The sequence below is a fragment of the Solenopsis invicta genome, chromosome 6 (assembly GCF_016802725.1).
Source record: "Solenopsis invicta isolate M01_SB chromosome 6, UNIL_Sinv_3.0, whole genome shotgun sequence".
In the NCBI taxonomy this organism is placed as follows: Eukaryota; Metazoa; Arthropoda; class Insecta; order Hymenoptera; family Formicidae; genus Solenopsis; species Solenopsis invicta.
In genome coordinates this window covers 12,160,530-12,175,236 of record NC_052669.1, presented here as the reverse complement: position 1 = coordinate 12,175,236, position 14,707 = coordinate 12,160,530, and the positions used below count along the sequence as shown (strand labels likewise).

At 35.1% G+C, this 14,707-nt stretch overlaps 1 protein-coding gene across 2 annotated transcripts in view; it reads right to left on the bottom strand.

Annotated features, from left to right (window-relative positions):
- LOC105201293 (probable ATP-dependent RNA helicase DDX56) overlaps positions 1–9,209 on the bottom strand; it is a 47,923-nt gene extending 38,714 nt beyond the window's left edge. Inside the window, exon 1 of one of the 2 annotated variants that reach the window (XM_039450220.1) lies at positions 8,950–9,209. In XM_039450220.1, coding sequence (XP_039306154.1) covers positions 8,950–9,033 — 84 coding nt within the window. In that variant the 5' untranslated portion in view covers positions 9,034–9,209. The remainder of the gene's footprint in view (positions 1–8,949) is intronic. The other variant, XM_039450222.1, reaches the window with a different exon arrangement.
- Positions 9,210–14,707: the final 5,498 nt, after the last annotated feature.

Below are 14,707 nucleotides of genomic sequence, written 5' to 3'. Positions count from 1 at the left end.
ATAATCTCTAAAATTATTAAAATTGTGATATACATTACGATACATATTGCGATATACATTACGATATACATTACGATACATATTGCGATTAAAATTACGTTATATATAGTCAGAATGCTATTAAAACCAAAAAAAAATAAAGCATTACCTTGCACAACTTTCGTCATATTTTACCTCCAGTCGCCGTGTTTATTTGTTTATAAAATATAAAATATTGCAATACAAAAATTGAAAAATATAAATACATTATTGTCTACGTTTGTAACTATTAGGAGTACAAATTGAAAACCGCCGTTTTCCAGTAGATGGCGCCAGCGGTAAATGCTGGCGCCAAACGTTAGATCAAAATTTTTAAATGTAATGTTGGGCATCTGGCAACAATTCCCATTGCAGTTGTGAATTTTTATCGGCGTTATATATCTTTTGTGATCGAAAATCTCGAAATTTGTGCCCAATAAGCGTCATTTGCGGGAAGTTTTGCTTTTTGCCTTCAATTCGAAAAAATCTGCGGCTGAGGCGCGTCGAATGATTGTAAAAACTTATGGTGAGGCTTCCATTAGTGAAAGAACGTGTCGAGAATGGTTCCAACGCTTCAAAAGTGGTGATTTCGGCGTAGAAGACAAGGAGCGTCCCGGACAGGTGAAAAAGTTTGAAGACGCACAATTGGAAACATTACTGAATGAAGATTCATCTCAAACGCAACAGGAGCTTGCAGATTCATTGGGCGTGACTCAGCAAGCTATTTCACATCGTTTGAAAACCATGGGAATGATCCAAAAGCATGGACACTGGGTGCCATACGAATTAAAGCCGAGAGACGTCGAACGGCGTTTTTTCGCGTGCGAACAGCTGCTCCAACGGCAAAAACGGAAAGGTTTTCTGCATTGTATTGTAAGCGGCGATGAAAAGTGGATCCATTATGATAATCCAAAGCGAAAAAAATCGTGGGGCTACCGCGGCCATGCATCAACATCGACGGCCAACTTTCGCCAAGCCAAACATCCATGGCTCGAAGTTCATGCTGTGTATTTGGTGGGACCAGCTCGGCGTGATTTATTATGAGCTGTTGCAACCGGGTGAAACCATCACAGGAGCTCGCTACCGAACACAACTAATGCGTTTGAGCCGAGCATTGCAGGAAAAACGGCCACAATACGAGCAAAGACACGAAAAAGTGACACGACAACGCTCGGCCACATGTTGCTCAGGTCGTTAAAACCTATCTGGAAACATTGAAATGGGATGTCTTACCTCATCCGTCGTATTCTCCTGACATCGCCCCTTCAGATTACCACTTGTTCCGATCAATGGCGCATGGCCTGGCTGAGCAGCACTTCCATTATTACGAAGAGGCCAAAAACTGGGTCGATTCGTGGATCGCCGCAAAAGACGAGCAGTTTTTTCGACGCGGGATTCGTATGCTGCCCGAAAGGTGGGAGAAAGTAGTGGCCAGCGATGGACAATACTTTCAAGAATAAGTATGTAACCATTTTTCAACAATCAATCCTCAAATTTGGACAAAAAACGGCGGTTTTCAATTTGTACTCCTAATATATAATATTGTGATTTTATAGAGAAAATAAAAATATTTATTATAATTGTTATTCCTTATGAACAAACACTAAAAAGTTACGGATAGGTGCTTCCAAAACACATTTCTTATTATATTATCTCTTCTTATAAGCAAATTAAAATCAAACTACCACAGATTATTTATTACCATCTAAAGTCTCTAATAAATTAAGCATCGATTTGTTATTTGTTATTAACTCGGAAAAATTAACAATTCATGATCTTACCTATAATACTTTGTCATCTTACCCCTATCATCTTCCCTATATAAGCCGACCAATTCCACGAAACAAGGCTCACCGATCTCGGTCGCCTCTCCAAAGTAGGGTGACCAACTCCAAAATTGAAAAGGGAGAGAATTATTTGTCAAAAGTGAGGAAAATGGGGAAACATCAATTTTACTAGGTAATAACCAAAGGAAGACACAAAAACATTCTTTACACGTTATTATTATATTTAACAATTAAAGTGAAAATAACATTTAATTACACATTTAATGTACTTTTTCGCAATCTTTTAAACAAAAAAATTAACTAAAAAAAATAAAACATTTTAAAAATAACTTTTAAAATAAAATAAAGTCTTTTCAATATTCGTTTTCTTTGTTTTTATATTTAGCTTTCGTCTTGCAAAAGTCTAAGAATTTTTTATTATTTCCAACATTGTTGTAAAAGTCCTGACATTGCACATCCTTAAAATTGTATTACTATCAACACAGCCTTTATAGTATCAAGAAATTTTAATATTTCTTCGTCCTAATTGGTAACTCTACTCGACAAGTAGAATTTTCGAACGTAACCCATCTAGGTAAAAGAAAAAGCAAGTATAATCGCAATAGAACTCATAATATAAAGTACTCTATAATATAAAGAGTAGCGCGACCAACCGCTTCTTAAACCTAATGCTGATTGGCTGAAAAGTGTGGAGACAAAAATCACTGAATGTGTGCTCATTGGATGAAAGACCATTAGGTCTATCATGACGGTTAATGTCGGCATCGCTTAAGATAAAAGGATTGCGTTACTCTTGTAATATAGAGCTATAAATCGCAAGGCACCTATCTCTGTCACAATGTTTTTAATTGGCTAGCAATGATTATCTGTATTACAAAGCTAAACTAAAAAGATTTTCTCTATTCTCTATTTTCAATTCATTGTTTTTATTTAACAATTTTGAAAAGGGAAAAATTTTTACGATTTTTATGGCAAAAGGGAGGAAGGGAGGAATATGATTGAAATGGAATTTCCTCCCTTTTTCCCTTAGTTGGTCACCCTACTCCAAGGAACGCTCATCCAGGTCTCGACCGGAATCAAGCGCATTGGTTCCCGTTGAGCAACTCGACCAGAAGACCGACCCGATCCTGCTCACGGTTCCGCATGGGGCTCAAGTCAGCTTGGGCTCCACCAAGAATACTTGGTCGGAGGTTAACTTTCCTCGCCGCATCCCAAACCTGACACTGCCACGCGTAAAGGAGTACAGGGTTCCGTGCCTCCACTAGGCGCATTTAGCGCATGGTAGTATCCCCGGCGACGAGAGCGGTGTTAACCGCTTCGCAGCGACAAACCGCGCACCAAAGCCACGGATCCGTGCTCCGAGTCGTGTTTCCACCGTGCCCACGCCGCACCAGACCACGCGTCTATTGTTCGGCCGTAGCCATGCGTACTGTCTTTAGCCCAACCAAATTCGCGGTAAAAAAGATCCGATTCCAGAAAAACCATTTCGTAAAGCCGTATCGTGTAAGCTCGCGTTTATCTTACCGTTTGCCGTTCACGCCCGTCATTATTGTAGCAACTATTGCTTCCGTCCGCGTGTAAGTCCCGTATTCCGTATCACCATCCATACTGTAATAATTCTGTATTTCTGTAACAGCGTTTTTCTGTCTGCATCGCTGTCCGCGCTTACCGTCTCGATTGTCGTGTCTGTCGAATCACCGTAGCTATCTTTCGTATTGTTATTGTTGTAGTCTTGTATGTTCATCATTATCACCGATAATCTTATCCGGTTCATTACAATTATTCTTATGTACAATATCCATTCAACTCTTTCTTATCTTTCAATTTAATACAATACGTATTTTCCTTTCAAACATCAAAACGTTGTCTAATTCTTCCGGCGATCCTTCGCGTCCTCGTTCACCGGCCGACCATTGTTCGTGCGCAAAGCGAGGTTGTTTCACATTTCAAAATAGTTGCCACAATAACTAATCTAATTTTAAACCAACTTGAAATTTTGGTAAATCTTTACAAAAGGGGAGCAGCCTCTGACGACCTTGACCTTGACATATGTTATCAATGAGAAGGTACTGAGTAACATACAAAAAGTTTTAAGTAATGCTCACGTCTTATTAAAAAAATATTATCAGAGAAAGAAAAAATAGTTCTTCTTAATTATTTCACTAAATATTTATTTTACGAAAAAATGTGTTAAATAAAAAATGAAGCTAGTAATAAGCTCTATAAAAAAGGTCATATACATTTTTTATCTAACTTCAATACTTTAGTCGTTATAGTAGAAACTGTTTTAAAATAATTTTTTTTTATTTTTAATAGTTTTGTGTGAAAAGTAGAAGCTTGGGCGGGGGAGGGCTCCGCCCCTCTCCCGCACCCCCTCACCGGATTTTTTCTAACCCAACCCACCTCATCTCAGTCGATTTACTAATGGATGGATATGGGAGGGGATGGACCGTTAGATGTATGTGTGTACAGTGAATGTTGACATCATGGACATATTATTTCACTACGTACAACATTTTTATCACACAAAAAATTCCACAAGCGGTCAATGAGTTAAATAAATAAACTCATGGAAATGCATGATTTACAGAAGTCAAACACGAAGTTATTTGACTGACTGTCTGACATACACTAAACCGTAAACGAAATCAAAACAACGCATATTTTTCTATTTATAGACTTTTCATGCTTGTACTAAATAGCTACACAAAGCAAGGTCCACCACCTCTCCCCCTGTCTCGGGAGCGAAACAAGTACACACACACGCGCACGCGCACGCGCACGCGCACGCACGCACGCACGCACACACGCACGCACACACACACACACACACACACACACACACACACACACACACATGTAACGGTCCACCCCCTCCCGCACCCATTCCGACGTTAGTGGACCGACTGACGAGGTAGGTTGGGTTAGAAAAAATACGGGGAGGGGGTGCGGGGAAGAGGCGGAGCTCCTCTCCCGCCCAAGCATCAACTTTTCACGCAAAACTATTGAGAATTTAAAAAACTTATTTAAAAACAGTTTTTCTAATATAACGACTAAAATATTTAAGTTAAGTAAAATATGTATATGACCTTTTTATTAGAGCTTATCACGAGCTTCATTTTTTGTTTGACACATTTTTTTGTAAAATGAATATTTTCTGAAATAAGTTAAAAAAACTGTTTTTTCTTTCTTCAATATTTTTTTAATAAGACGTGAGCATTATTCAAAACCTTTTGTATGTTACTCAGGTACCTTCCCATTGATATGTCAAGGTCAAGGTCGTCAGAGACTACTCTCCTTTTGTAAAGGTTTACCGAAATTTTTAACGAATATTCACATTGACTACGTTTACACGGTTTGATTTACGCCAAAGTTATAACATCAATGTTATGAAACTGGCCAATCACAATCTTTCCATTTTTCAGAGAAATATAAAATTTTTTTGTTGTTTTGCACAAAGACTAAATTTTTTGGTAATTGTGCACTATAGAGGACCCAGCTCCAACCATATTGACCTTGACATATATTATAAAGGCAAGGATACTGAACTTTTTTTTATAAATTAATTGGCGCTCTTGTCTAGTTTTCAAAATATACTTAGAGAAAAAAAAACAGTTTTTCTTAATTATTTCAGAAAATATTTATTTTACAAATAAATGAATCAAACAAAAAATAGAGCTCGTGATAAGCTTTATGAAAAAGTTATATACAAACTTTACCTAACTTCAATACTGTAGTTGGTATAGTAGAAAAACTGTTTTAAAATATTTTTTTATTTTGAGTATTTTTGCGTAGATGCTTGGACGGGAGAGGAGCGAAGCCCCACATCCGCACCCCCTCGCCGTATCTTTTCTAACCTAACCTAACCTAACCTAACCTAACCTAATCCTATTTTAGTTATAATTTGGCCAAAGGTATTTAATTGACCAAGTTGTGGTATTAAATTTGAAATTATGGCCCATCCTCTCCCGCACCCACCACGTCATTAGTGAACCAACTGAGACAGAATGGGTTAAGTTAGAAAAAATACAGAAAAGGGGTGCAGGGGGAGGGGCGGGCCCCTCCCCCGCCTACGCGTTCTCTGTACATATAAAAATTTGAAATTGGGAGTTTTTTCAAAATGGTTTTTTGATTATAACTCCTAAAATATTGAAGTTAGGTAAAATATGTATAGAACCTTATTTGTAGAGTTTATCACAAGCTTCAATTTTTATTTAACACATTTTTTTGTAAAATAAATATTTTCTGAAATAATTAAGAAAAAATGTTTTTTCTTTCTCTAAGTATATCTCGAAATCTATAGGAAAGCGTTAATTAATTTATAAGGAAAAGTTGGTCAGTATCCTTGCTTCTATAACATATGTCAAGGTCAACATGATTGGAGCTGGATTCCTTATAGTGCACAATTACTTTTTTTTTTTAATTTAGTTGTAATTCGGATAAAAATTACCACCAAATTTAAAAAATTAGTTTTTGTGCCAAAATGGCAAAACATCTACTTTTTTGTTTTTTTCAAAGTTTTTTTATTTCTATCTAAAAAATTAAAAAGTTGGAATATTTATTTGATTGTAAGTTAAACAAAAAAAATTTTAATATTTGCAAAAAATTGAGTTAGTCGTACTATAGAAATATAGTAAAGAATTGTTGGATTGAGAAGGAAATATGAATGGATAGATTTATATGGAAAAGAGAGGAAAAAATATTACAACAGAAATGGGTAAAGTATAGGAGCAATAGAAATAAAATAAAACAGAAAAAAGTTTAAAGTAAGAGTTAATTAACAGAGCGATATCCAGAGGCAAGGAAAGGAGAGTAGAATTTTAGAATCAAGGTATAATGAAAAATACAGAGAAATAAGAATAAAAAGGAGAGGTCCATCCTAGTTATGTCAGAGTTTAAAAACATTTCTTTTTTGTTTATTTAAAAATGTTTTATGTAAAAGATAATTTTATTTTGGCAAGTGGTTGATATAAACATTTTAGTCTCATTAGTTTATTTCAATATCTTTGTAAATAGAATTTATAAAAAATAAAATAAGTTAGGTGGGCCTTATTCGGCTCGGGTACCTTAATTTTAAATTATAAATTAACTGTGGCGACATTACAATAATTTAAGTCAGATCAAAAATTTAAAAAAAGCGAATAAAACAAAATACAATAATAAATAATTAAACATAAATAACAAAATAAACATTATAAAAGTCAAAAAATATAAAATAATAGTAAAAGTCAATCATATAAAATGTCTGAAGATGTTCTTCGTTTGTGAAAAAATAATATTTCAAAAAAGTTGCAAATTTTTTTTTAATAACTTTTCAATAACTTTTCTCCAAAGTGTCAAGTACAAAAATCATGGATATTCCAAAGCTATCTCAAAAATGATACAGATATACACGATCTGTCACAAAAGTAAGACTATTTTTAGTGGGCCAGTCGAAAGGATCAAGGGATGGATCTATTGGGCGACGCAGTTGGCAGATGTCAGGTATACAGTTTGATGCAACACAGTTATCTCCGAGCTTTCCAGCATTTGGATCGCCAGCAAAATGAGAAGCTGTTTTAGTGTCGTGCCTCGGTCAAAAATGCAATGCAGTTTGGAGCAACAGTACACAATAAAATTTTGTGTCAAACTCGGTAAATCCGTTACCGATACGTTTGAAAGAGTCGCGCGCGTCTGTCCTAAGATCGCAGACACCTGGTTTCTCCATCACAACAATGCGTCACTCATTAGTGAAAGTAAGAAAATTTCTGGTCAAAAAAATATAGTAACGCCACGCACCGTACGATTCGAACCTAATTCTGATCAACTTCTTTTTCCTGAACATCGTTTTGAGACAATTGGAAAAATCCAAGCAACCGCGACGACTGCTCTGAAAGGCATCTCAAGTCAAGACTTAGTGTGCTGCTATGACAAATGGCAGCAACGTTGGAATCGCTGTGTTGATGCTCAAGGATTCTACTTTGTAAAACATTAAGTGTATTTAAATCTATTTTCAATAAAACGATTTTTCCAGAATTAGTCTCGTATTACTTTTGGGACAGTCGTGTATTTCGCAATTATTATTAAAAATTTTACTTTTTTATTTGAAATATTTTTGAGTTATCTTTGAAAAATTCCGTTTGCTGCAGCAACCAATTTAACTATTTAGCACATTTTATTTTTGTTTTCTAGCTAGTTTAAGTTATTACAAACTTTTGTTTATTTTCAAAAGAAATGTTCATGTATAAATGTTCTTCATTGATTAACCCCTAAACATATAAGTGGGTCTGAGAAACACCATATAAAGTTTCAAACGCTTGTTGTGTGAAGACAGAATAAGATAGGAGGTTCGGACCAGAACGTAAAAATAAGTTTGAAATCTCCTCTTTCGATTGATATGGTTGATTAACTTTTTTTGTCAACTAGAATTCGAATGGCACGGCAGCAAAGTTTTGTTGCTGAGATTTAACATTCTCAATAAGCTTCCAAAAAATATTGCCATTTTTCATATTTAAAACGCTTCCAATTTCTAATGCTACAAAAGTTCTATGACTTTACAACTTGAATAAAAAAACCATTAAAAAAATAAAACAATTCTACATTGGCCTTTATAGGCAAATAAAGGAGGAAAAGTAATACAAATCAAAGAGACAGTTTTTAGTTGTCAGCATATAATCAGAAGCAAATACAGATTTGCGAGTAGTTAGTTGGGTTTTATTAACAAACGCTGAGTTTTGAAATTCACTGCAATTAAAAATCTATAGTAACATGAACTACAGATTTTTAGCACTCACAGTATATCAAAACACGCCAAAATTAGAAGCAGACAAAATTTATTTTTAAGAAATTTAACTGCCAAAATATTTTGTCAACTTAAAAGTGCCCATCAATTCAATTCCTTCAAATAGACATATCACAGCATTTAATGAATAATGTATGCAGCATCGTTTTCTTTAATAGAATATGACTGCATTCCGAAATTCACTGCCAGTACTAAAAATTTATAGTATACGTAATGTAAACTATAGATTTTCAATACTGACAGGATATATCGAAATGATCGGAATGCTTATCAAGAAACGCGATCGAAGTTATTGATTTTGCAATAAAATGTCTAAACTAGATAACCTATTAGCTTTATTAGAATCCAATAATTCGAATTTACCTTCAATACTCTGTCGTCCAGCTCTAATTCTTGGAAATTTTTCAATTTTGGTTCAATTTCTTTATTTGATTCCATCTTGTTCATATAGACACACTTATATTTTAATCAAACTTTATTATTTTATTACTTTATTATACATGTATGTCAAACGCATCCAAGTGCAGTATTTTTTTACATCGATGATAACCACGTGTAGCAGTATTACCAGATCCACTGCAAAAGTCTGGGCTTTTAGGTGTGCCTACTGATGGACGCGGCAAATTCCACACGCGGCAACACGACAGTTCAGAAAGAACTAGATCTAGGGGCTTCTAATTCTGGGGGTCTATTATGGTTTTCAAAACGAGGTGAAAATTACCAAAGTAAGCAAATTTACTAGAATTTTAGGGCCACTTGCACCAACGCCGATTAATAGCGTTTTCGATTGGGAAAAAGTGCGCACCAGTGCGCACTCAGGCTAAAGTCCCATGGACTGAGGGTGCCGTCACATGGGGCGTAACTTGCGTAGCGTAATTTGCGTATTCTAGTAACTTCTAAAATACGTTACGTCATTTTAAAAGCCTTCTTTCACATGAAGCGTATTTCGCGGAATTTCAAGAAATGCGTATCTAATGCAACCAATTGCTGATTAGAGTTTCTCTTGTACTCTCTAACAGAAATGCTAAACAAATTTACGATTGGTTTTTGTAATTTACGCGTCTCGGAAAGTACGGCTCAATGCACATAGGACGCGTCAACGCGTTACGCGTGGCGAATAGCCAATCATTTTTTCGTTTTTATGACAAGAAATAAGAAAGCAAAAGAATGATTGGCTATTCGCCACGCGTAACGCGTTGACGCGTCCTGTGTGCATTGAGCCTACGCCTCATGTGGAACTGATAAGGGCCTCGCACATGAAATGCATAACAGAGCATAAGCGTAGCATAAGGCCTCTGGACCAATGAGAATCTTATGTAAATCAATATGGCGACTTTATGCTGGATGCTCATTGGTCCATTGGTCTTATGTTGTGCTTATGTCATGTTATGCATTTTATGTGCGAAGCCCTATACTCTGCACACTAGTATGTGTGAATCATCAATGTGCGAATCTAACCTGTGCGGGCATACATTCCTGTTACTTGTAATTTTTTAAAATTTATATATTTAAAACAAAATAAATATATGTTAGGCATTTAAGAAAAAAAAGCATTTTACATGCAAGAAATTCAAGCAACACGGACATATCTATTAATGTACACCCAAGGACTTTGATTCTGTTCATGGGGAAATTTTCCAAACTGAGAAGTCGCTATTTTTCTACATACTTACAGTTCATGATTAACGTAACGACCAATAAGCTCTAGTCGTTTCATTAATCATGAACTGCGAGTATGTAGAAAGTGGTGATTTCTCAGTTTGGAAAATTTCCCCATGGACAGAATCAAAGTCCTTGGGTGTACAACAATAACCTTAAAATTTTGTATCAACATATTGCAAGAAGGTTGGATATGACAGAATGTTGTTACAGAATAGCTATTATAAATAATAAATTTGATATAAAACTGTTTCTTAATTTACCCTAATATCATTATCTATCTTTCAATTTTGTTCTGCTTATTTAAGTAATACATGTATTACCAATACATGTATTACTACATGTATACAGCGTTTCTTACGCAGAAATTAGATTCGACGTAACGATAATAACGTAAAAAGCGTAAAGTAACTAGGCGGAAGCTAATGTTCCAATAAAACGATATCATTGGTCGGCGCAAGTTACGCTTACGCAAGTTACGCCCCATGTGACGGCACCCTGATATTTTCCGCGTAGCGTGTAATGCGTAACCAATCAGAAGCGTTCTGCGTCTTTTGTTGAGCCTTTTTATAAAGTTGATTGGTTACGCGATACGCGTTACGCAAAAAATAGCAATTCATGGGACTTCAGCCTCAGTTCACGTCAACACTGGACAAGTTCCATAAGTTGCACTGAATATTGCAAATGCAAAAGAACACGCCCAAATTTTCAGTGCAAGTGTCACTTAAGTTAATTATAATAGATTACGCAAAAAAGAAAAAAGTAACCTTGAAAAAGTAATTTTGTGCTCAGTAAGTAATGATTTTTATGGGAGGAACCTAGATGCGCACAGACCCAATTGGACACCACCAATTATAGCGGCCGATGCCTAGAGTATTTCCGTTGGTTGGGTTAGATTAGATTACGTGATTGGTGTCCGATCGGGTCTGTGCGCATCTAGGACCCTCCCATTTTTACTATGGCTGTGTTCCGATATAACTGCCAGTACTGGCAGTGATGAAAAATCCGTTCCGTTATTGGTACGCAGCGCACTGCGACAGCATCTAGTAACATCAATGACGTCATGAATGGTAGCCATATTGCCACTGTGACTACTGCAGCTTCCAAGGTGAGGTAGCTACAGTGCAATATGGCTACTATGCTGTTCCGAAATACGATGCTATAGCAGTGCTGGCAGTAATGCAGTAATATTGGAACAGTTGTGACAGTGTCATGACGTCACATTTACTGCACTGCCAGTAAAAACGGAACACAGCCTATATGTAATTAAATAGTATATAATCATTTAAAAAATGCTATTATATTACATCAAGTAATTAATTATATTTTAAAAAAAGTATAAAATTGATGTACACTTGTATAAAAGATATAACACTTATGGCTATGGCAGACCAGCGCGATTTGCGATACGCGACGCGCGTTTATCCAATGGGCGTACGTCTTTCTCAAAAAATTGTACGCCTATTGGATAATCGCGCGTCGCGTGTCGCGTCATCGCGCTGGTGTGCAGGAGCCATTACGGTTTCATTATCCATTTTTTTCACACATGCTACATAATTTACAGTTTTTGGAATTATTCTTCTAGTTCGGAAGATTGCAATTATTTTTTCTTCCTTGCTTGAATTAGAAGAAAATTCTAAAAATGTCTCCAAAATATTAAAAAGATCCAAATTTAGATTGCTCATTTTTTCAAATTTGAAACTTCGTTATTGCTTACAATAATGCACTGATGCTTGCATGCATCCAGTGCACTGAACTGGCACGGTCAAAATATCTCGTGCCACTTAGTGGGCACTAAAGTCCTATATAAAGAGAGAAGCGACATTGATGTCTAAAGCTCTGATTGATAATCTGATTGATACTTGATTGGCTAAGCGAGCAGCTATATTGTGACCACAGCTTTGCAGAATGATACAAATGGTGTTTGATGACGTTGGAGCGGTCCCAAATTGGCGGTGGAGGACTCAATTGGATACTGAAGGTTGTGGTGGGGGTTCGATGTCGCTTCTCTCTTTATATAGGACTCTAGTGCGCACTGAGTGCGCACTATGCGAGTGTCGTGCGTTCAAACAAACACGTGACACTAGCCAAGTTCGCATTGGCACTGCCAATCGAACACGCGCCTGACACTGAGTGCAGCCAGTGCAAAGTTACTAGAGAAATCCCATTTATTAATAAATGAATTATTACAATATTTATAAATATAATTAAAAAAATACGGGGTGCGCACGATTGGACACCGCACGATTGGACACCACCACTCACAGCGGCCGATGCCTAGAGTTTTTCCGTTGGTTTGGTTAGATAAGTCAAGATAATTGGTTGGTGTCCAATCGTGCTGTGTCCAAAAGAGTGTCACCCAAATAATACTTATATATTTGAAACTAGCAAACGACTAGCAAACGATTCGACACTGAATTATTCAGGAAATCATGAGGTAAAGGCTAAAACGGCTTTTTACCTGTCCAAATTTGTACAAATTTTAATTTTAATTTTTTGTTTAAACTAAATAATATGCAAACAAAACAAAAAAACATGCAAACACTAGCAAACAACTAGCAAACGAATGGCACCTTCAAAATTGTTATATTTGTTAGTCCGACAACTGGCGGCGCGGAGGTGGGTGACACTCTTTTGGACACAGCACGATTGGACACCAACCAATCATCTTGACTTATCTAACCAAACCAATGGAAAAACTCTAGGCATCGGCCGCTGTGAGTGGTGGTGTCCAATCGTGCGGTGTCGAATCGTGCGCACCTCCGCGGAGGTGCTAGCCGTATGAACGCGGCGTTATTGCATTTGCCGCGTTGAAGTGAAATAACATAACTTCAATTTTTTAGTTATAGTGAGACAGTAACTGTAATAAAAAATATCTTATTAATAAATATCTCATTGTCGGGACTATAATTAATTTATCAGCAATCATGTCTGTGAAAATGAAAGACCGATTGGACAATGCGATGATGCAAAAAGAAAATTAACTAATTGCATTTCTGCTTACATTTCTATTTTTTTATTGTTCATTTTTATTATTTATTACGTGAAAGAAAAGTAGAATGATTTTTGCGTGTAATGATTTATAGAATCATTCGACATCGATTTGAACAATAATATATTTTATTAGTTATCTGAAACTATTTTTAGAATTTTTATATATAAATTAAAACACTTTAGAAATATTGAGAAATCCATATTTTTTTCTTCAAATTTTTTATATATATGTGTATTTTTACATATTCTGAAATTTACATTAAAAAATCTGAAAACTATTCTAAAACATATGTTATACAGAAAATCAGGAAAATTTCAAAAAAAGTTTTCATCAGAGTATATAAATTTGTCTCAAATTTTTAAATATAATTTTCAAAATTTTTAAATATTTTTTAGTCATTTTCAGAATTTTTCGAAATTTCTGTAATATTTTATAATTTTTAGAAAATTTCTTAGTTTTTTTAATAGAATATTAGAATATTTCAGAATTTATGCAAACATGAAAAATTTAAAAAAAAAACTTAATTACTTAATATTTTTGAAAAATGTTCTGTAATTTGTATAAAAAGTATATCTCAGAAAAATTTTTATCAGCAATAGAGCTAATGATGTTTTTCTTCTCAAATCGATTTTTCTACTTTTATTTTCTTTGTATACCAAAATTCGGCGGGTCCCGATAGCACACAAACCACTCACAATGGCAGATGCCTACAAATTTTCCGTAGATTGGGTTAGATAAGTGAAGATGATTGGTTGGTGGGCTATCAGAATGTGCGCTATCGGAACCCTCCCACCAAAATTATTACATACGTTTATAAACTATAAAAAAAAAGAAATTTGAAAAAAAAGAAAATTGTAGCAACATTGCAGCAATGTTGAAATGTTGCAGATTGCAATGCAATATTACGGAGACATTGCAAAAACATAAATTAACAATATGTCTGCAACATCGCATGGCATATGCCAGTAATATTTCGGAAACATTGCAATATCATAATTTTTTAATAAAGTAGTGGCAATAAAAAACCAAAACAAAATTAAAAAATTAAAAAGTAAAAATAAAAAATTAAAATCAAAGTTAAAATTATTAATCAATTATTAATTTTATTAATTATCCATCAAAATTAATAAAAATTTTGAAAATTTTTGACTTGCATTTTTGACATCAAAACAACATCGTTTCAAAAAACTATTTCTGACTGGATATATTTAATTTCTAATCTTGATAATCATAAACAATCATATGTATATATATTACTTTCCTAATTGCTATCTTAGCTAACATTTTAGTATAAAACTCCATATTACACACAAATATAGAACAAATATAAACATCTATTAACCTTTTAAATCTCCATATCCACTTCGGCTATCGTTACAACCTTTCAAATTTTGCTCTTGAAATCACTTTTGCGATGCCGCAAGTGAAGTTGGATTTAAGCCTGCCGCAGACAATACGTTTTTTCTT